This window comes from Pteronotus mesoamericanus, unplaced genomic scaffold (genome assembly GCF_021234165.1).
Source record: "Pteronotus mesoamericanus isolate MK-2021 breed Mesoamerican mustached bat unplaced genomic scaffold, CSHL_Meso_final contig_50, whole genome shotgun sequence".
Taxonomy (NCBI): Eukaryota; Metazoa; Chordata; class Mammalia; order Chiroptera; family Mormoopidae; genus Pteronotus; species Pteronotus mesoamericanus.
The window spans coordinates 45,051,587-45,074,018 of NW_026555186.1; the positions used below are offsets into that span (position 1 = coordinate 45,051,587).

General features: G+C 38.7%; 1 protein-coding gene across 2 annotated transcripts in view; it reads right to left on the minus strand.

Moving 5' to 3' along the window:
- The window catches only part of LIX1 (limb and CNS expressed 1), a 50,084-nt gene that overhangs the window by 13,344 nt on the left and 14,308 nt on the right, over positions 1-22,432 (minus strand). For both annotated transcript variants that reach the window (XM_054578290.1, XM_054578289.1), the window contains one exon: positions 16,778-16,941. In XM_054578290.1, the coding sequence (XP_054434265.1) occupies positions 16,778-16,941 (164 nt within the window). The remainder of the gene's footprint in view (positions 1-16,777; positions 16,942-22,432) is intronic.

A 22,432-nucleotide genomic window follows, 5' to 3' on the forward strand; every position in this document is an offset into this window, starting at 1 on the left:
CTTATTTCATAGTCACTGAATGATTACTATGCATCGGAGGCTATGCATACTCTGTTGATAAATAATCACAGAAGTAATAATAGGCTACTATTTTGTGCCAGGCTATTATATTCATTTTTATCAGGACCTTCCTCAAGTCTTTTTTTTTTCAAAGAAAAAAATGTAAAGAAAGAAAGAAAGTGGGAAAAACTTTTACAGGGTTTGGAGTCAAGCTACTTGGCTTCAGGTCCCAGCTCTGGCACTTACTAGCTGAAAGACCTTGGGCAAGTTAGTCTTTCTGTGACTCAATTTCCTCTTCTGTAAATGGGAATAATAGTAGTTCCTACGTAATAGGTTTGAGGAACAACCTCAATTAGTTAAAATAGAGCAGTGAGAATACCTTCCACATGGTAACACTCTATGAGAACATTCCAGTCTTATACTTTTTCACCTCCAGGTTAGGACAGGGAGGCTGCTGTCAAAATCTATTATTTTTGCTTTTTTAGTATATATCTTCCACCTCCTTCTAATAACAGTTCCCTGATTTTCATGAAGACCACTTTTCCACCTTGGTTTCAGTCCACACAGTTTGGATGGGACATGCTCCATTTGGCCTTCCTGAAGTTAACAGCCATAGGCAGAGTATGATTAGTAACTCATAAAAAATTAATTTCTCCCAAATGGAGTATTGGTCTCCTTCCTCTAGCCTGGCTTTCCCATGGCTCACATAAGTGTGATCAATGTATCCTGATTCTTTTTTTCAATTAAAAAAAAATATATATATATTTTATATATTTTATATAAAATATATATATATTTTATATTTTATATAAAATATATATATATTTTATATATATATATTTTTTTTTGAAAAGAGAGGCAGGGAGGGGGAGAGAGAGAAAAATTTATTTGTTGTTTCACTTATTTATACATTCATTGGTTTATTCTTATATGTACCTTCACCAGGGATCGAACCCTCAATCTTGGTGTATCGGGATGACACTCTAACCAAGTGAGCTACCAGGCCAGGGCTGTATCCTGATTCTTTTCTGTTCTCTCTGTCTCTGTACTTATCAACTACAACTCTTATTCCACCTCTGGCTTGGTATGGACCCTGGAAGTCCAGACAGAGAGGGAGGAAGCCCTTTGAGAACAGCATGGTCCCTGGAGCTCACTCCTGTTGGAGGACCCCAGAGTGTGGTGGCTCTAACGCGGCATCTGTGAACTGTCCAGGGTCCTAGATCTTACTCCAAGACTCCCAGAAGGAAACAAGCCAGGAAGAGAAGCCCAGGTCCAGGTCCTAGTCCACAGGGTGGCCAAGCACCACTGGCTCTGCTACTCAATAACCATGAGACTTAGGGTGCCTGAACTTTTGGGCTTATTTCCTCGCTGGATAAATGGGGAGACTAGCCTCCTTTGTTTTGAAGCCTCTTGATACTCAAAATGCATGATTCTCAGAATCAGTATTGCTTGGTGACTGATGTGAAAGAACAGGGAAGGTACCGAAGATCCCACTCCATTTTGCAGTTTCGCAGCCTCAGTGGCACTGGGAAAAAAGCTAAACCCCTATAGTTTGCCTTCAGCACACGCCTGCCTCTACCTCATCTGCCAAACACCGACCAACTTGCACTGACCAGAGACACTCCAGACTCACCATATTGTGTCGACGGGAGGCCAGCCTCTCTTCTCCATCTCTACAAACCCAGAAGGAGTCTCCTGAGGTCAGGCCCTGGCCACTCTGATTCCCCCCTAAGACCTCCTTCCTAGAACAGCTGCGACTACCATTGTAATGACCTTGTACTTGACTACAGATTACTTCTTCCTGCCCCTCTCCCAACCTTCAGGCCTGGGAAGGGCCCTAACGCTGTTCTTGAGCATCTTCCAGAGCATGCCTGCTCCCAGGGTCGGTGCTATCAAGTACACACGCAGGGTTAGTAAGCAGATGATGTAGGACAAAATGGTAGGAACATGACACTAAGAAGAATGGAAAAGAAATGTGTCAGTACCCTAACAAAACAGAACAATCAATCAAAAAAGAAAAAAAGAGAGAAAAAACTCACGGACATGGACAATAATGTAGTGATTGCAGTGGGGAGGTGAGGGGGTGGAGGTAGAAGAGGGTGTGGGAGGATAAATGATAATGGGAGAAATACAAAAAATAGTAATTTTCCTGGGGGAAAAAAAACACAACCCAGCCACTTTAACTTACAACACAAAAAAATTTATCATATTTTCTTTAAATAAAGAATTGAGCTAAAGATCTAAAATGTATGTGAAAAACAGTCTGGGGTTTTTTCCTTAGTGTGGAGTGACAGGTAGAAAGGCTTTGGGGTAGCTGCAGGCAGCAAGCAAAGCCATCCAAGGCTCAGACCTTTCCAAAGGTGCAAGCGCCTGCATTCAACAGTGAAGCACAGAGGTGCTGCCTGGGCAGATAGGCTGGCTCTGCATTATGGACTTGGCCGGGAAATGATGTGACGTTAGTCTGAGTCAGCAATATTTCACCGAAGCTTGGGAGCCGCCTCTTTAGAATGTCTTCCCTGATTACTCCCAAGGCCAGCTGGGATGACCACTGTCCATGAGAGGCATTCACCACACTGTCACATAATTGCCTGCTAGTGCTCTGTCCCCTGACTTCAGGCTGTGAGCAACCTGATGGCAGAGTCTGTGACTTAGGGATCTTTGTGTCTCTGCACCTGCCGTATAGTTTATTGAATGAAGAACTAAATGCAGCCTAGGGAATTCAAATGCAAGTCACTAATGCACTTGATAAAATGCTCAAGCAACCCTTAAGGAGAAGAATTAAAGAAATATATTTATTTTTTTGAAAATGCCCCTTTTAAATATACCCTGTACAGTATGCATAACCCAGTAATATAAAAAATACATGAATACATGAATTTCAGTGTATAATTGGACATTAAGTTCAGATGCTCTGAGGTTACCATTTTTGCCTGAGTATAGGATGTGTTTATGATTATTTGGCAAATTGGTTCCTCATTAAAAAGCAAACAAAGGTTTTGCAGCTATTACTTGACATCTATAGAAGCAGCTCATTTTAACAGGAATTTGCTTTATGAAATCTGTAATAAAGCTATTGGAGTTTTAGAATTTAGAGAATTAGATTCATACCTGGGCACTCTTAAGACACTTCATATAACTTTCTATCTAAATAATAGCAATTTGCACCATTTTTCATAGACAGAGACCTAATAAACACTATTTAGATAAAAGAAGCTATCTATTTTAAATAAGGCCAGCTAAGCACTAGATCAAAGGCACCACATACACTTATAACCAAATGGCACTGCTTCTGAGATCAAAGTGCTGCTGGGCTGAGGGAACAGAAAGCATGAAAGTGGACTGCGGAGACCTCACCAATATCAAGATTTTAAAGCAGACACATGTCTTTACTTACTTTATTGTTGCAAAGCACAGAATCTTTGGTTAAAATGGAGGAGAAAGTGTACCAATTAATAAGTACATAAAATAAATTCTGAGCCATCAAAGGGCTTTTCTTACTATTGTTCTTTGCATTTCTGAAAGACAAGTGCTTCAAAATGTTTATAATGTTAACCAGCTGCTTTCTCCTAAATTTTGGAGCTACAAATCCAAGCCAGTAAAGTCTGCATATTTTTCTTTAGGGATCTTTAATGGGACCTCTCAAACCATAAGGACCTGTGCTCCGGCAAGAAATTTAGCCAAAAGCAATCTGCTGGGCAAATCTAAATCAGAGCGTGGCTTCTGCTGTAAGAACAGGAACTGTTAGAGTTACCATCAAACAGTGGGAAATGCGGCAAGAAAATAAAATATAATAAGTGACAGGACGTTTTATTGATGTGTCCAAACCGGTCATCAAAGACATCAGTTGGAGACTGAGTGAAGTATGAGTTTGTTTCAAAGCAACTTCCTGCTAGAATTAGACTTCCCATATTGTATGGTTTATTCTTGCTGTTTTTCAGCCAAACTCCAATCATAAATACAGATTTGTAAACCGTGCCTTATCTGCTAACTGTTCTTACTTAATATAAAGAGACAACTTCTGTCCTTTGCACTTTGTGAAAGTGCAGAGCTGGAATATTTAATAGTCGAGATTCTACTAAAGTCAGCGGTAGATTTCTTAGGCATGTGGAACCACATGCTTTTAAGTGGCTGGCAGACCCCACTCAGACATTTATCTTGATGCTCAGATGCCTTCCATTTGCTGGTAGATTATAAACCACTGTAATTATTTCAAAGCCTCCTGGCTCTAATCAAAAATTAAAGCAAAAAATAAAAAATAAAAAAGAACGTCTGTGGCATTGTTCAGGAAAACGATATGAAGGCAGTGGCAGCCAGCCTCTGAGAAAGCCCCGGTGACTCCTGCTCCCTGGTAGCCTCACCCTTGGGCAGTCCCCTCTCACGCCACACCAGGGTTGATCTGAATAACCAGTAGAACATGGCAGGAGTTACGGTGTGTCACTTTTGATGTTAAGTTATAAAAGACACTGTGGCTTCTGTCTTGATAACACTTGTTTTCTCTCTTGGGTCACTTGCTCTGGGAGAAGTCAGCTTCCATGTTGTGAGCGGTCCTACAGCAAGGCACACATAGTAAGGAATGAATGCCTTCTGCCAAGAGCCACCAAAGAGAGATTGTAAACTGCTCCTCCGGACTTGGTCAAGCCTTCAGATGACTGCAACTCCAGGACACCCTGAACCAGAACTCCCCAACTAAGCTGCTTCCAGATTCCTGAGCCTTGGAAACCATGTGAAACAATTTGAGTTTTGAGGTACGCTATTTCCCAGCCATAGATAACTAATACAAAGGCTTTGCTTACATCAGGTAAGTAGGACTTCTCCCAGCCCACCCTGATGGAGAGCACAATAATAATAATCCTCATTGCTGAGCTAAGCACTTTATGTTTATTGTCACATTTAGTTATTAACACAATCCTCTGAGGTTGACTTTGTTGATATCCTTATTTTGCAGATGACGAAACAGAGATTACATTTCCCAAGGTTATACAACTTAAAAAGTGATCAAAACAATATTTAACTCGAGGTCTGTCTGACTTGAGAGCCCACAGATTATTAAACACTACACTATTTTCTGCTCGTCACAGAAATGGTCACTCACCTTGGAATAGAGAGGATATATAATTTGGCTAAAGCCTCACATCATTCCCAAAATCAGTATAGTACTTTAGCTAAGACTCCAACTTGGATATTCCATGGATCATTTGGACACAAGACTCTGAGAACATCTCTTCCCACCTGGCATGGAACTCAGCTTCACTTAGAAGAAACTGCTCAATGAGGAGGAAAATGTGCTGATAATAATCATAATATCCTCTTTCCTCTTAATGCCCATTTGATGCTTTTCTCTACCTAGACTTAGAAGGAAGAGAAATGGAGAAAGGCCAGCTATGGCTAGACCAGAAGATCAAATGGCATCTTATGTGGGAAGTTTTTTGTGCTGTCTGGAAGTGACCCTTTGATTAAATATGGGTCAGCAGCAGGGATAGAACCAGGTTTTGTGGGATCTGAAGTTTACAAAATTTGGGGGACTTTGTTTAAAAAAATAATGTGAAATGACAGATAAAAGAGTTGACATTGTTATTTGGAAGGAGCCTAGGCAGGGGCTCCATTGGCTTCATGGTTGAAAGGGATGGTCTCTTCCCTATTACACGATAACACGCTGCATTTCAATGTCGTGGTCACCAAATATTGGGGAAAACCCGCTTCTTCTCTGACAACAGCTGGATAACCCACGATTTAACTCAATTCTGACACTATCTGCCAGCTGGCAGCATCAGATCCCACTGATTAATGGCTTTGTCCTACAAGATCACCCCACTTCAGACACCAATTGCAAGTCCAAGATGTCACTTGCGTTTCTGACCAACCAACTATAAATGAGAGGTTCTCATGACCCACTCCTCCATCATTTGCTAGGATGGCTCACAGAACTCAGGAGAACAATTTACCTACCAATCGCTGATTTACTAGGACAAGCACACCCAGAGGAAGAGATTCACAGGGCAAGGTATGCGGGAAGGGGCTTAGAGCTTCCATGCCCTCGCCCGGCACAGCACCCTCCCAGTGCTACCAGGTATACACCAACCTAGAAGCTCTGCGAATCCCACCATTTCAGATTTTTATGGAGGCTTCATAATGTAGGCAAGCTGATTAAATCTTTGGCCATTGGTAATTAAGTCAATCTTCAGTCCCTTTCCTCTCCTAGGAGGTCAGAGGGTGGGGCTGAAAGTTCCAACCATCTAGTCACATGGTTGGTTGCCCTAGCCACCAGTCCTCTTCTTTAGGGGCTTTCCAAAGTCACCTTACTTGCACAAACTCAAGTATGGTAGAAAGGGGTTTTGTTATGAATAACAAAAGATATCTATATCACTCTCATCACTTGGGAAATTCCAAGGATTTAGGAGCTCTGTACCCGGAGCCAGGATAAAGAGCAAATATAAAAATGTCTTATTATAAATCACCATATCACAATGGTAAATCCACTTCTGCTAACATCAAAAATGCTAATTTCTCATGAGGAAATTTCTCAAGGAAAGAAGTGTTTGAACTGGAAAAAAGAAAAGCTTTATGACAGTTCTAAAACTGTGCCCTTTGTAAGGACATAAACGCTACTGATTTAACTAAGTGAGGTCTCAAATTTATTTATTTTTTTGGCTCAGCAATTTTTATTTCTTCAATGATAATTTTCCAAAGTGTCACACTAGCAACAAAAAGTTAATCAACCAAGATTAATTTGGGGGCCAGTAGGCTGTCCCAAAATAGAATAGTGGCTAGTCAATTTTTTAGTATGTATAGAAGTTCTTAAGTTAATTGGAATAAAATTTCAGTAGTCATATACATGTCATAAAAATAGAAATGTCTAATAATAAACTAGTTTTATTGTTAATTATTTCTTAAACACTTTAAAATTATTGATAAGCGTGTTACTATTCATAGGAAAACCTTATAGCCAGGCTGACACAATTTATACTCTGAACAATTACTTTCCTGGTGGCCCTTATTTGATTAATAATTTTTTTCTTATGCTTTGTGTTAGAAAATAGGTAGGATACATGGGTGGAGTAGCTGTTTCTGGACCCCAAGATTCTGCTGTACATACATCCTAACTCTAGTGCTTTCCTAAAGCACACGGGAAGACATCGATATAATAACATCTTTCCATTTTAAACATACAACAGACTCCTTAGAATTATTCATACTTGTATTTTAAAGACATCAAGGAAAAAATAGGTCTGCAGGTTCAAAACATATAAAACCAAGTTAGGCACACTTTACTCAGTGCCTACCAAGAGTACCAAGGGGTTGAAAAATGATCCTTATGGAGTGAGGTTTTTGGATAAGAATGGTAACGTAACAGCAAATGTGACAGATTGTATCTGCATGGGAACTCAAAGCTGAAGATGTCCTCCCTGGGTTCAAGGACGGGTCAGTGTTAATTAGGCAGCGTCCACTCAGTTCAATAGCACATGGTACCCAACGGGATCTCCTGAGCTGGAACTTTTCAGGTGGCAAAACCAAATAAACTGACTCTGTGAGAGGTGAGAATTCTTGCCCACGTCCTTTAGGCTGTCAAGTCTTCATTCAGGTGGTTGAGAACGTTTTGCTTTTGTGACTTGGCGTCCAAGTCTCAGCAAGTGACTTGACTTGCAGAATTTGTGTGTACGGCCTGCCAGCTGTGGTTAGTGTCACCAACACCTTGGTTCCATCCTGACAGCAAGCCGTCAGCACAAAGAATGCCACAAAACCAGGCCCTGCTGCTAATTGTCCCCCTTTCAGGTCTTTAAGACCTTGACTGCCCTGGTTTAAGCATGAACATTTACATGTGTTCCAATTTATCTAATTGTGGATACATTAACATTTTTTCCCCTTCCAGATGGTGATGTGAAAAAGGGCAACGGTTGAAACTCAGTCACCCAAGTTAATATCGTGTCTCTTTCTCCATAGGTCAGGCTGGCTGCAAAGATGTTGGGAACAATCTGGAGCTCTGTGTGTGCTGAGAATGGGGGTCTTGGCTAGGTATGGGGGAGGGGAATGGTCTGGGAGTCCAATTTTCAGAGAAAACTCACCAGTTCCTGTCAAGTGAAAGAAACGTTTCATGCACATGGTGGGTCAGAATGTTATTTTTATAATATAAACCACCTGGCCTCCTCCTCATTTACCTCTGCCACAAATGCTATTCTACACACATACCTAGACCAAGGTCCCTGGTAACTATTACAAAACCATGTTGTGTTTTGCTCCTTGAGGTTTTTTCTTTTCCCTTTTTTCTTTTCTTCCTTTTCTTTTTTTAAGGTAAGGTGAAGACAAGATGAATTGATCAGGGCTCAAAGTTTTGGTTTATTTTTATAGTTGCTTTGATGTAAAGGGACTTGGCTCTGATTGCACTTGAGAGGGATGAAGGGGGGTTGGGGAAAGATGGAGTCAGCCTTTCTTCCTCACTCAGCAGCCCCTGAGACAGTGAGCATCTTCCGAAAGCTTCTCAGCCAGGGGCTGAGAGACTCCTGTGAGGTATGACCCAAGTCTTTACTTACCATGGAGCCCTTTCCCAAGTGTTTCTTTCACTACACTCTGCTATTCCATTTGGAGGCCAGGCACCTTTATTCATTTTGTTCAATAAGAAAAGACACAGACTGAAGTGCTGGGGAACTAGCATAAGGTCTCATTAAAACAACATGCACTCCCTAGTTTCATGGCAAGGCACTGCAGTTTGATCATTAGCTGACATATGACTTTCAAATGGAAAAGGGTTATAACTAATCTTCCTATCTTTGGGTCTCATTAGTTGCAAAATAGGATACTTTCCTGTGGGGATTTCTACCAAGAAATACCTTCTTTAGAAGTTAAGTTATATTGCATAGCATGTCATGTATCTGAGTCAAGTATACAACTCTAAAGACAGAGAAAAAAGAGGTCATGGCTGATTTCCAATAGAAACGCTGGGCATTAAAACAGCATTAGTGAAGGGCAACTCTTGATTTTATAGCAGAAACTCACTCTCTATTTGGGGCATGGAGAGTTAAGACTAGGCTTTATTTAATAATTGGTAAAAAGGGAGCATTACAATTCCGTTAAGTCAAGTCTCCTGGGAAAACTTAATTTTATAAACTTAGCTTACTGTGATTTAAATATACTTTTATTCCCTGGACTTTGAGAACAATCATTTCATGCGTGAAAGTATGAAATATGTGCTTTATATCCGATAATATAGATGAAGTGAGCTTATTGTGTTAAGTAACTAAAAAAAAAAATTAAACAACCCATCTTTTTTTCAGCTAGTATTTGTCCTCAAAAAATAGTTTTTCTAGGTACCTTGGTAGACAAAGGCTTTGGTTTGTAAACTAAGTGACACAAAAATTAAAGGTCCTTTAGAAACAGAGCTTTGCAAGGATCTCATCTGCTGTGAGTGCTCCATGTCCCGACTCGAATTGTGTGGTCCTGTTTTGGAACACCAACAAAAAGAGTCAATCAACAGCTTGCCTACGGAAATACTACATTTCTTGGTTTCGTGTGGTGCCTGGCATTGTACAAAAAGCCATAGTATCTGACCCCAGTGTTTAACCCCCGCATTTATTATTGTGAAGCAGTTTTAATAACAACAAAATGCTTGTGAAAAAAGATATGATACCCCAATGAATGTGTCTTACACTTCAAATAAATTGAGCTGGCACATCATTGTTTTAGCCAGGGGATACAATCTTTGTTCAACCATAACTAATGCACGTAAATAATTGCATGGTCTAATACTATACGTAAAGGAATTTCTGCTTTTTATTCCAAATATGAATAAAATTCATTAATCCAAATCACTCTTGCAGACTATAAGGAAGGCCATGTCACTGGCTTGAAAATAAAACTTGAATCACAAAACTTTTAATTGAAATATAAAATAAGATAAAACACTCAATGAAGTTCCCCTTTTGGATTTGGAAACAAGAACAGCTGCTGAAACAATGAGCAGCTTTCCTTCTGAGTTTATCAAGAGGGGAGCCAGAGGTGATCTGATGGCCCTTGTGTAGCTCTTATTGTAAAAAATGGAAATTACTGCTGGTTTTCATGGTCATGATATGTGGCCAGGGAAGGATTAACTGCCTAGACAAAAATGACATAAAAATAATCCAAAATGCATGAATTCCTATTTAATGCTTGTAATAGTAGAGGACGCTTTCTTTTATAAAAGACACTATAAGTATCAATGTGTTTCAATATAACTTTCTAAAAAAATTATTTTGTATTAATAGATCATTTTATTTATTACTTAGAAATTCAGAAATGAATCATATTTTCACTTCTCTTTTCTGCTACAATGGCGGTTTATGAAAGAGTGGGTTACAGACAGGGTTATGGCTGCTTTCTTTCCCTCTGGCTCTCTGTTTTTTGGGGGGTTGTGGTGACAAGCCTATCTGAAAATTCTTTAATTAGCCTTCTTGGACACAGCTTCCTATTCACTTCAGTAGGAGGTTTCTCTGCCTAAAGCCAGAGGTTTGTGTCCATCAGAGCCTTTTGACTGCTTTCCTTTGATTAATCAGAAAACTAAAGTGCAGTCTGAACACCACTTTTTTAAAGAATGAATGAGCATAATCTCTTACAGCTTTCATGAAACTAGAGGGATTAATCCTGCAATCCAGTTCCAAACTACACTTCAAGTATTTTCAATTACTTGGCACCATTGGAGGTGACGTCCACGGCTCAGTAAGAAGGCTACTGCTGGCATAATGGTTTCTCCATGTCTCAGCACATGGTCTTGGCATTAATAATCCATCGCGAAATGATTTGCAGTGCACAAGGGTGACATTTGATTACGTGAAAGGCATTGCAGGAATGAACATGTAGGCTCTCAGAGGCCAACTGCTGGCAAGAACATGATGAAATGTTATATGGTGAAAATAGCATTTAAGATGGTTTCTGAACTGACAAAAAAAAAAAGTGCAAGGACATTGCTTTAGGGTAAATTTTCTTTCTTTCTTTTTTTTTTTTCCTTCCTGGTTTTCCTTTCTCAAATCATATTTTGGAGGGCCAAATGGGCTAAGGAGCCAGATTTGGCAGCCAATCACCCAAACACGTTTTCAAAACATATTTGATTCAGGAAATTCTGGATCTTTTAAAGCAAGGATGTTAACAGTCCTCCTGAGAACCTTAAAATATGATGATTTAAACATAAGGAAAAGGAGATCCTGAAATGATCAGAGAGATCACCAAGACTCCTCCATGCTGAAACGTTGTTTTTTCATTTTGTTTTCTATTTTTAAAAGACCACAAAGAGGATGTTGAATGTACTCCCTAAGGGAAGTCCTATCATTTTGGGTAGAAATTTATGAGACAATTGGGAAATTCATAATTCTCAGGGTAGCAAAAACAAAAACATTCTACACTCTTAGATTATATTCTGTAGAACCATTCACTGATCTGTCAAATGCATTATATTCTAGATAGATTATAGTGTGCTTATTGCATATGAACAAATCTAATGCATACCTGGGTGTGAAAATGGCCAAGTTTTGGTTGTTCATGATCATGGGTATAGAATAAAGAGAAAGTTACTAATGCATAAATTAAAAGCAGAAAGAATTAGAAGGTTTTTTAAAGCACTACTTCCAAATTAATCCACTTCCACTTTTAGCCTCAGATATAAACATAATAATATGAGCTGATTTTAATGTTACTGACTTTTTCTTCTTGGCCCACTGTCTTGCAGAGTTAAGTGAAATATCTTAGTTCATATATTATGCTGCATATAATATAATAATAATAAATGCTATTTTATATGTCAATCAATAGTGATTATATGCAAGTGACCAAATATAAACTTCATCGATTCTTGGGATTTGTCATTCATTGACTTAGCTAGTCATTCAACAAAATTTATTAGGCATTTTCTACATACAAAGCACAGTGCTTAGAGTCACAAGAATATAAGAATACAGACCTTGTCCCTGAGTCACTTATATTTTACTACAGAGACAGAACATACACATAAGTAGCTGTAGCACAAGGTAAAAGGGAAAAAAAAACCCCAAAATATTAGAAGAGAAACTGAGAAAACTGCTTTGGGAAATCAGAAGAAGCTGAGAAATCTAGCAGGGGAATTCAGGGAAAATTCATGGAGAATGTGACATTTGAGTGGAGTCCTGGGAGATGGGCAAGGTTTAGACATGAAGAGAAGTTGGCAATAGAACTTCATGAGGAGGTTGCAGTGTGAGTGTGTGAGTGGCCACAAGAAGTTAAGGTAAGAATGAGGAACATTTAGGGTGACTCACTGAGTGTCAGCAGAGAAATTGGGGGAGATAAAGCTGGAGGAAAATCTTAGGGCCAGTTGTAAAGTCTTTATTTACAGAATAAGAAATTTAGACTATATAAGAAGGTAATAGGGAGCCATTCAGGCCTTTTAAAAAGAAAAACCACTTTATTTTGAAATACTCATATTTGCGCTGTATAATGAGCACTTTTTTGCCCAAGTTCTTTGAGGGAAATATAAGGATGTACGTTATACACTGGCAGTATTAATTCTGTATCTAATAATGTTTTTAATTCTCTTATTTATGCTTATGTGTTAGAAGTGTAGCTCCAGAAAGCAATAATGATATTTGTATGCAAAATAATACCCTGGGATATGATAATCAGTTTTGTTTTCTAAGTATAAATTTAAAAATTGAATTAAAAAATTAAAACAAAGACTTTTTTCCTGAAAGTTTGGGCCAAAAACATTGGTGCGCCTTATGTAAAGTAAAATATGGTACATTTTGACTCACAGAAGGGTTTCAAAGATGATACAGAGAACTCCCAGGAAATAATCAATACCACCTAAGTTCTCATGTTTTAAAAAGATGAGTATAATTGTTAATGTAACATTCCAATATGATATTCCTATAATTTCATCCTTTTTCTCATGCTTAGTGTAGTATATGTGTTGGCATTTTTCTCACTCAGAAACAACAAAGATTTGTCTTTCTTATTTATCTTTATCAAATAAATAGTTTTGGTTTTGTTGACCTGGTTGGTCAGCTTTTGTCTTATTTCATCAGCTCCCCCAAAGCTACCCTACATGTGTATATATATATATCCCATCTATGTTAAAAAATAAATAAATAAACAGCCTCAGCTGGTGTGGTTCAGTGGGTTGAGTGCCAGCCTGCGAACCAAAGGATCACTGGTTCGATTCTCAGTCAGGGCACATGCCTGGGTTGTAGGCCACGTCCCCAGTAGGGGGTGTGCGAGAGGCAACCATACATTGATGTTTCTCTCCCTCTCTTTCTCCCTCCCTTCCCCTCTCTATAAATAAATAAAGTCTTTGAAAAAAATTTTAAAAAACCAAATAAACAATGAGATCAATGTATAATTGCTGTATAAAAAAAGTCCCTTGATCCATCTTTTAAGCAGAATGCTGGCCCTAAGTCCTACACAGTTATGGGGCTGAGTGATTGTTTTGTCATGATCCTGCTTGGAATTTGGTGGGCCACTTTGATACAAAAATTTATGCTTTTCCTTAACTCAAGGAAAATTACTTCCATTATTTATTTCCTTTGTCTCCTCCTAGAACTGTTATTAAATTAATATTTACCTCTGAGATTTATCCCCATGTCTTCTGTACTATCGTTTTCCAACTCTTTGTCTTGTGCTCTCTAAGTGCACTTATTTTTTTACTTTGTTATCCTTTACTAATTTTTTTAAAAGGATTTTATTATTCATTTTTAGAGAGAGGGGAAGGCAAGGAGAAAGAGAAGGAGAGAAACATTGATATGAGAAAGAAACATCAATAGGCTGCATCTTGCATGCTCCCCAGCCAGGAACAGAACCTGCAACCCAGGCATGTGCCCTGATCGGGAATCTAACTGGCAACCTTTTGTTTTGCGGGATGATGAATGCAAACAATTGAGTCACACTGGTCAGGGCTCCTTTTCTAATTTGGCTCTGATCTATGTCCACGTGTCTATTTACTGTTCGTTCGTTCGTTTGTTTGTTTATTTATTTATTTAGTTATTTTTCTAATTTGGGAGTCATATTTTAAATTTCCTGTTCCCTGCTTACTTTTATCATAGATATTTTATCATAGATATTTTATTTTTTGAAGATACTCACTGTAATACTCTCTTATGTCTTTTGCTACTTGAATAATTTCTGTTCTTTTGTTTGCTTGCCTTGATCTTTTCTATTTTGCCTTTAGTTTTCCTGAAATGTTTAGTAATCTTTACCCATTGACATTCATAGACAAAGAAGTAGATCTGTTTAGGTGGCTGTCAAGACCTTGCTCTGTGGTTGAGCAGGTCTGTTTCCCTAGGAGGTCTCCCCTGAAACAGGAAGTCTGATGGCAGCTCTGTACGAGTGGGCAGGTTCCTGGGCATTAGGGAATCCCTTCCTCAGTGCTGCCTTCTTCTCCCTCTCCTGCCTATCATTCTTTTCTGAGTGCCTGGGGTTATATCAAGCTCTGTTCTGAGACTCTAAACCCACTTCCAAATCATCCTCATCAGGCAATTCACATTCATTACTCAGAGGTCAAGATCCACTGGTGACCACTGCCCAGTGTGCGAGAAGGCAGGGCTGCACTGACTACTGGGTCAGAAGTTCAACAGCAGTTTCTAAATTATCCTTAAAATTACCCCACGCTACTGCCAGAGTAATTTTCCTGAAACACATTTGGATGGATCACTCTCCTGCTCAGAATCCTCCAGGGGTGCTGATTTTATATAGAATAAAACCTGGTGTCCTTTGCAAAGCATGAAGATCCCTATGGTTTGATGTGGATGCCTAACCATCATCTCCCACTACTTCCCTGCCACACACACGTGTAAGCTCCCAAAATTCTGAAAGTGCTTGAGCCTTTCTCTCCTCCATGCCTTTGCACACACTGTTCTCTGTGCTGAGAACATCATCCCTCCTCTACTGACTGGCAAAGACACCCACAACTGTCCATGTTGCCTTGTGAATCCTTCTTCGACTCCTCCTAGGCAGACGTATGTCTGTGGGCCCTCTTATTAAACTATATCCTCCCCTCACTCCACAGAAGTATTTGAAATAACATAAAACAGATACAATGGTAATGGGACAACATAAATGAGTGAGACACACTAAGTTAAAAGGGAGACTAAGGTAGAAATGTAAATATTGGGTAGGCCAAAAAGTGCATTTGGTTTTTTCCATAAGCTGGCTCTAGTAGCACTTAGCTGTCTTTAACTTTATCTGAAACAATTTTGTTAGATTGGGTATGAAAGCTGTCATATCAACATGCATTGAAAAAAACTTATCAAAATTGGTGAATTTTTGTGTAGTCATTTTAATATTGAAGATGAAAGAAAATTTGCAACCTTATGCTTTATTACTCCAAGAAAGGTAAAAACACAACGGAAACACACACAAAAAAGATTTGTGCAGTGTATGGAGAAGGTGCTATAACTGATCGAATGTGTCAAAAGTGATTTGCAAAGTTTTACACTGGGCATTTCTCCCTGGACAATGCTCCATGATCAGGTAGGCCAATAAAGTTGATAGCAATCAAATCAAAACATTAATTGAAAACAATCAAAGTTATACCATGTGGGAGACAGCCAACATACTCAAAATATCCAAATCAATTAAGTTATTTGTGAAAATGAGAAATGTGTCTTTTATTTTACAGAAAAAACCATATGGACTTTTTGACTAACCCAACATTACATGACATTAAGTTCTGCAGACTTACACCACAAAGAGATACACTGAAAATTTGACTCTGGGCTTCCTAGTTGTCAAAAGTAAGAGTGAAACTTGAATACTTATGAGTTTCACATTGTTCATAAACTATAAATAAGGCATTTTTGCCAGTTACTGAAAACTGAGAAATGGTTTACTTCACTAAAAAGGCAGTTATAGAGGTGACTGGTAAACTGATAAATTCCTTCCTTTCTGCTTTCACTGACCCTCAAATATAATTCCATGTAATTACTATAATATTTTTGTACATTGATTTCCTAGAGGGGTATGAACCATAACCTCATCACTTGGCCCAATGTTTGATGCTTCCTAGTCACTCAATGAGTATCCGTTACACACACTGGATAACCAGATGTTGATAGTTAATGTAGGCCATTGTTTTTGTGTGAGTAGATACACAATAGAAATTAATCATCATGCATCATAAACATAATAAACATTTAACCAACTGTAAGTCTTTATAATAATTATCAAAACAATAGTGGGAAAACCTACTATGTACCATCTAAACACATTGCATGTACATCTCATGACTCCTGACCAACCCTGTTGGTATTATTCCTCATCTCAAAGTTGAGGAGATCATGAAGTTAAATTGATTTTCCAAAGGTAAATAGTTACTCAGAGGCAGAACTTGAACTTAGCAAAAGTGCCTGAACTCAGCTCTGTAAATCTTAATCTTTGCTGTTGGTTCATGCTTTGCTGTGTATTAGATTGATTAGTCCTTGATCACAAAATTCATGGGTGTGGAAACTTTCAACGGACAGAAGGGCCATGATGGAAAAATTTTGCCAAAGTTCCTTTGTTCTTTAAGGTATATTTCAAAATATTTTGAGAAAAATGGCAGCAACTATCAGACAAATAAAATGTTATAAAATTCACTTTCCATAAAGAATTACTAGAGGATACCCCAATACAAAATACAGTACTTCTATTTTTTAAAAATTGAAACATCTGACCAATTTTCCTGCATGTATAATGGAATATGACACAACTTTTTTCACTGCAACCAAGAAAACTTATAATGTTACCATTTTAGAAAAGACCTTATTCTATATTAACCCAATAAACTTTGACAAACCAATTTATGGTTGCTTCTTACCTGAAAGTTGCCAAAACAGCTGCCCCCCGGAAGGGTCACGTAACTCACAAAGGGGGGCCCAGGAGATGGAAGAGACTCATACACCACCACGCCTTCACTTGGGAATGCAGCCCTCTGCTGCTGCTTGCTTTCCCAAAATTCTTGTAACATCGACACAACATTCACTGGAAAGGATAAGAAACATAATCCATTATTAAGATGGACAGACCCTGGCAAGACAAAATTTGATTTGAGGGATGCTTTCACTTGTGGAAGAAGCAAATACTCTTTAGTACAGCTGCATTTATTTCTTGATGAGTGTGGCTCAGATGGTTTGGTATCCTAATTCTGACAACAGTGCAGTATATTAAATTTACTTTATAAATTAATTTTTAATACCAAATTAAAAAAATCACTCATTCTTCCTTGAAAATTTGCCTTAATGAACTTTGTCCAGACCTATATTTACCCATGGCACCTGCTCCCATGTCTCACAGATTCATAAACCTGCAAAGTGAAAGTCCAATTCAAAGATAAAGATGTAAGCAATGTAATTTGAATTGGGACCCACCTCTGATAAGGATTAAGAGGGAAAAGGCACAAAGAAAAAAATTCTTTCATGCTTCTCTCTACCCCAATCTTAAGAATGAAAGGCAATTGTATAATAAACAGGAGGCTGGAAAAAGCCATAAGCGAAACTAATAACACGGAGACCTTGTTAAGGACCACGTCTGTTGGATGACTTCAGAAAACATAGTAATGGCTACAGCCATATGTTTTAGATTAAATGACCTGTGATAGCCTGCAGAATTTCCAGATCAAATTAGGTTGGTTTGTTTATCCTGTACTGCAAATTGAATTGTGGAAATTAACAAGGATAATAGAATTGTAGAACTTACAGGTCATGTAGGCAAAGCTCTGCCTAATGCAGGAATTCCCTGATCAGCAGTCCTGACAGATGCCCATCTGGCCTGTGCCTGCACGCGTGGGAGGACCTGGCACTTGGCACAACTTGAGGCAGCCTAACTCAACTGCTAATGGTTCTCACTGTGAAAAGGTCCTTTTTGGGAGTGAGCCGAAATCTGCTTTCCTGTAAGGTTCATGCAAGTGGGTCTCCTTCTACTTTCTGGGGCCTCATAGAAGCTTATCCCCTTATCCACACGAGAGCCCACCATGTAACTTGAAGGCAATGTAGGGATTCTGTTGTTTTTGCCTGCCTGCCATTTATTTGCTTCCTTCCCTTCTTTATGGAAATAGCACAAAGGTTTTCCTTAAAGAACTATCTTTCCTTCAACCATGTCTTCTCCAAGGCTGAGGGTGGGAATTTGACCAAAGCTAAGTCATCTAGAGCTGGTAAGTCCAAGAATTGTATTATAAATGTTGGAAGCCTAGGTTCTCCTTTTTCAGTTGCTTTGCTGGGCGGGGTGCGAGCGTGGAGATAGGAGCTAAGTGTGGTGCTTCCCAAGCAAAGGGGAAGCATGCTGACAAGAAAGCCAACACAGAGAAAGGTAGAACTAAGAAATGGACAAAGAAAGACTAAGTTCTGGTGGCAGAGTTTGAGGTTCTGAGCCAACCCATCTGATTTTTTCCTTAAACCAGTTTGAGCTGGTATCTCTCACTTGCATATGAAAACATACTGACACAAACAACTTTCATATGTTCTCAAGTTCTAGAGTAAATAATTTGTGTACTTTCAAGTGTCCTTTGTGTAATATAGTGTCTATGCCCTTTGACATTTTCTGGAATACATTCCTGGATGTGCTACAAAATGCTGGGCATTGATACTTTTCAGGGAGTCAAGAGAGTCACAGAGTTTGACCGGGAGGCAAAAACATTGCACATCCCCTTTCAAACTGTTTCCTAAAGTGCCTGCTCCTCCTTTGCTTCATTTCCTAGGTCACTGATCAGCTTCACGGTGTGTATGTAGTTCAGGAAAATTACTGAGACACCTAAGGAATTGAAATCCTGTGTAAGTGACCAGAGGGGACGGGGGAGGGGAATAATGGAGGAAAGAAGGGGAAGGGGCAAGCAAAGGAACATGAATAGAGGACTCGTGGGCATGGACAATGGGGGGGATTAACTGTGGGAGTGGGCGTGGGGCAGGATAAGGGTGAGCAGTGGGGGAAAATGTGGGACAACTGTAATTGAATAACAATAAAGAAAAATTAATTATAGGCTAAAAAGAAAACAACTGCAGTGTTTACTTTTTTTATTTCCTTTTTCTTTCCAGCTTTATCGAGATAAAATGCAGTGTTTAGTTTTTAAGACATGGTTTGTAAAGAAATTGGGAAAATGTAGGACTATACGAAGGGATAATTGAATAACCAATAAAATACATGTTGAGGTGGTCCGAGTGAGATTGGTCATTACAGAACTTTCTCATTCATTCAAAAATATTTAAAATAATATTTTCTACTAATTAATGTTACTCAAAATAGAATTAGAACTTTGATTTTCTGTATTTCTGGTCCTCATCCTCCCTTTCCTCCTATTTCCAAGAAAACAAGAATTTTAAGTAGGTTGATTTCTGTTTCTACTTGCATTTGACCTCAAGGATTCAGCAGAGGTGTCTTGAAAATTAAAGCCTAAAACCAAAGCCAATGGCCTGTTGTTCTGATAGTCAACAAAGTATATTAGCGGCTATTTTGAGTAAATTTGTTGTTGAATAATGTTCAGCTGAGAATTACAGTTGGATATTGAAGACTCATGATTATTTGGATAAAATGAACATAAGAATTTTGGCACATTAAGCAATGTGGATTAAAGAGTTTGAAGGTACGTAGCAAGTAAAATTTCTGCATGAATCAAAGTAGCAGATTTCACATTTTTTATTCTGCAACCTTGGAAGATTTCTTTGATGGTCCTATGTATGTCATCACCTCTAAAGAGTGCAACATATGTCCACGCACACACACAATCCATCTTCCTATTTCTATCTCCTCTTGACGACTAGAAAACCAGATGAATGGAGTGCAGAGGGAAGAAGTCCAGCTTGCCATTTGGAATACCAAAGATCGGTATATCAGAGGATACTCTATTTATGAAAAACATGTTCCTCTATTTTTTTTTTTTTTTTGAAGTAGCAACAACAAGATTCATGGACAATATCAAAGAAAATGCAAGCAGAGGGTCAAGTACTGCTAAAGAAAACCATCCAAGTTTGCGGATAGGCCTCCTCACAAAGATTAGTTTTTAGCTGCAGTTGTACCTTCAGTGCTCAGCATTGACCCTGCCTCCATGTTCCAGGCTGCCAAGCATGTGATATCCAACCCTACATCTAAAGTGACCCATCTGCACAAGTGCCCAGTTCCACCTTAATTCCTCTGGTATCAAATGAATTGGGGTTGTTTCTCCTGGGCGTTGTTATATGAGTCATTCACTTGACCTTCTATCTTTTAGATGCTTCCTCTTTACACATTCTTTGACTGCCATAAATATGCTCACGATGATAGATGGATGAATGAATGAATGAATGAATGAATCAGTCAATTAAATGAAACAATATTGAGACTATTTCTGGCTGCTAGTTATTAAAAATTTCCCATTATAACCAAGTTCCTAGAAAGAATATTCTACATTACAATCACTGTTTCTTTATGTTTCATTCATTTTTAACCTAAGAATATCTGGCTTTCCTGTATCAGGGGTATCCAACATTTAGATGTCTCTGGGCCACCCTGGAAGAAGAACTGTCTTGGGCCACACATTAAATAAACAAACACTAATGAAAACTGATGAGCAAAAAAAATGTTTTAAGTAAATTTATGATTTTGCATTGGGCCACATTCATAACCATCCTGGGCCTCATGTGGCCCGTGTACTGCCGGTTGGACACCCCTGCTGTATTATTCCACTGAAACCACTCTGGCAAATATCACCAATTCCCAATTTTCAGTCCTTATTTACTTGACTTCTAACTGCATTTGACACAACTGATTAATTTCTTCTCGAAACTCTCATATCCCTAGGCTTTTTTTTAACAGTAGTCTCCCTGATCTGCTTTTCTATATCTAATCATTTCTTCTCTGTCTCTTTGTGGGTGTCTCTCCTTTTGCCCACCCCTCATGTTGATTTGCATGAGAATTTTGTCCTTGTTTTTTCTTGCTTCTCTCTACTGTTCTCCTTCAAAGACAGAACCTATCTCCATAACTTTGCCTACCATAAAATACACTGACGGTTTCTTGTAACTCCAAGTTTGTTAGTAAATACTTTCATTTGGATATCACACAAATTCAACATATTTCCAAACTCAGCTCAATTTCTTGCCTATAAACTCTTCTCTTTCTCCCACATTACTTAGAAAGTGATGTGATTATCTACCCAGTCACCTACATCACTGGATCAGAAACCTGTCAGAAACCTTAATTTCCTCTTTATATATCTAATAAATGCCCAAGATTTGTCGATTCCATATCCTGATGTCTTCTGTAAATACCACTTCTTCTCAGTTTACCTACCTTTGCTGTATAGTCTCATATCTCACCAAATATACCACAATACCTTTCTGACTCTAATCATCCTCCCATCCAAACCTCCAATTGTTGCCTGGGAATCTCATAGTCGAGCAAGTCACTCACGGCTTCTTAAATCTCTCTGTGAGTCCTTCATTACCTAAAGGGTAAATAACTCCTTGGTAAGGCATTAAAAACCCTATCTCTTGATACTCTTTCTCATTCCAAATTTCCGTCTTCAAGTCACCTTCCAGGCCCCTCATACTCCCAGGCTTCTTATGTTACTGGCAAGGCCTGTATTTCCATTCTCTTCTGGGAATGCCCTTTCTTCCACGGTCTGCCATCTTCCTTGATGGCACCTACTCAGTTTTAAAGATTCACCTCCAGTATCAGCTCCTTAGAAATAAAACAAACAAACAAACAAAATCTCTAAATCCTTACTACAGAAACTGCAGTTCTCTGAGAAACAGCATGGCTATCACTGGGGGGCCTGTTAGAAATGCAGGATATCTGGCTGCACCCAGGCCTACTGAACCAGAATCTGCTTTTTAACAAGATTCTCAGGCCGTCCGATGCACATTAAAGTTTGAGAAGCCCTGCTGTAGGAAAAAGTTTTCTCATTTCCCTTATCGTGTACCTATTATATGCCAGGTACTATGCATTTTCTTATTTTATCCTTGCAATGCCCCTAGAAATAGATATTATCATCCACAACTTATATATAAGAAATAAAAGATGCTCAGGGTACAATTATATAGCTACTAAAGTTTAGACCTGGGACTTTAAACCTAGTTCTATCTGCGTATAATTCATGCTCTTTGTTTGTTCTGAGATACTCCCTAACTGCGATGAAATTTAGGTTGTTTTCATGTATGACTATCTCCACTGGAGAGAGTGATATTCAGAGGAAGAATTATATCATTTTTCCTACAATGTCTGGAACATAGTGGGGGCATAAGAAATGTTAGTTGAGTATTTAAGTGTCATGAAAAGTATGGAAAATAAGTAGCATTTGTTGGTAGGAGAGGCAAACAATGCGCTTCATAAGAATTACTTTACTTATCTTTTCCCAGGGGCCATTTTTCTTTCTTTTTAAAAAGTATGTATGTATATATGTATTTACTGAAAGAGTGGAAGGGACGGAGAAAGAGAGGGAGAGAAACATCGATGTGAGAGAGAAATATCAATCGGTAGAGAGACATCGATCTGTTGCCTTTGCATGTGC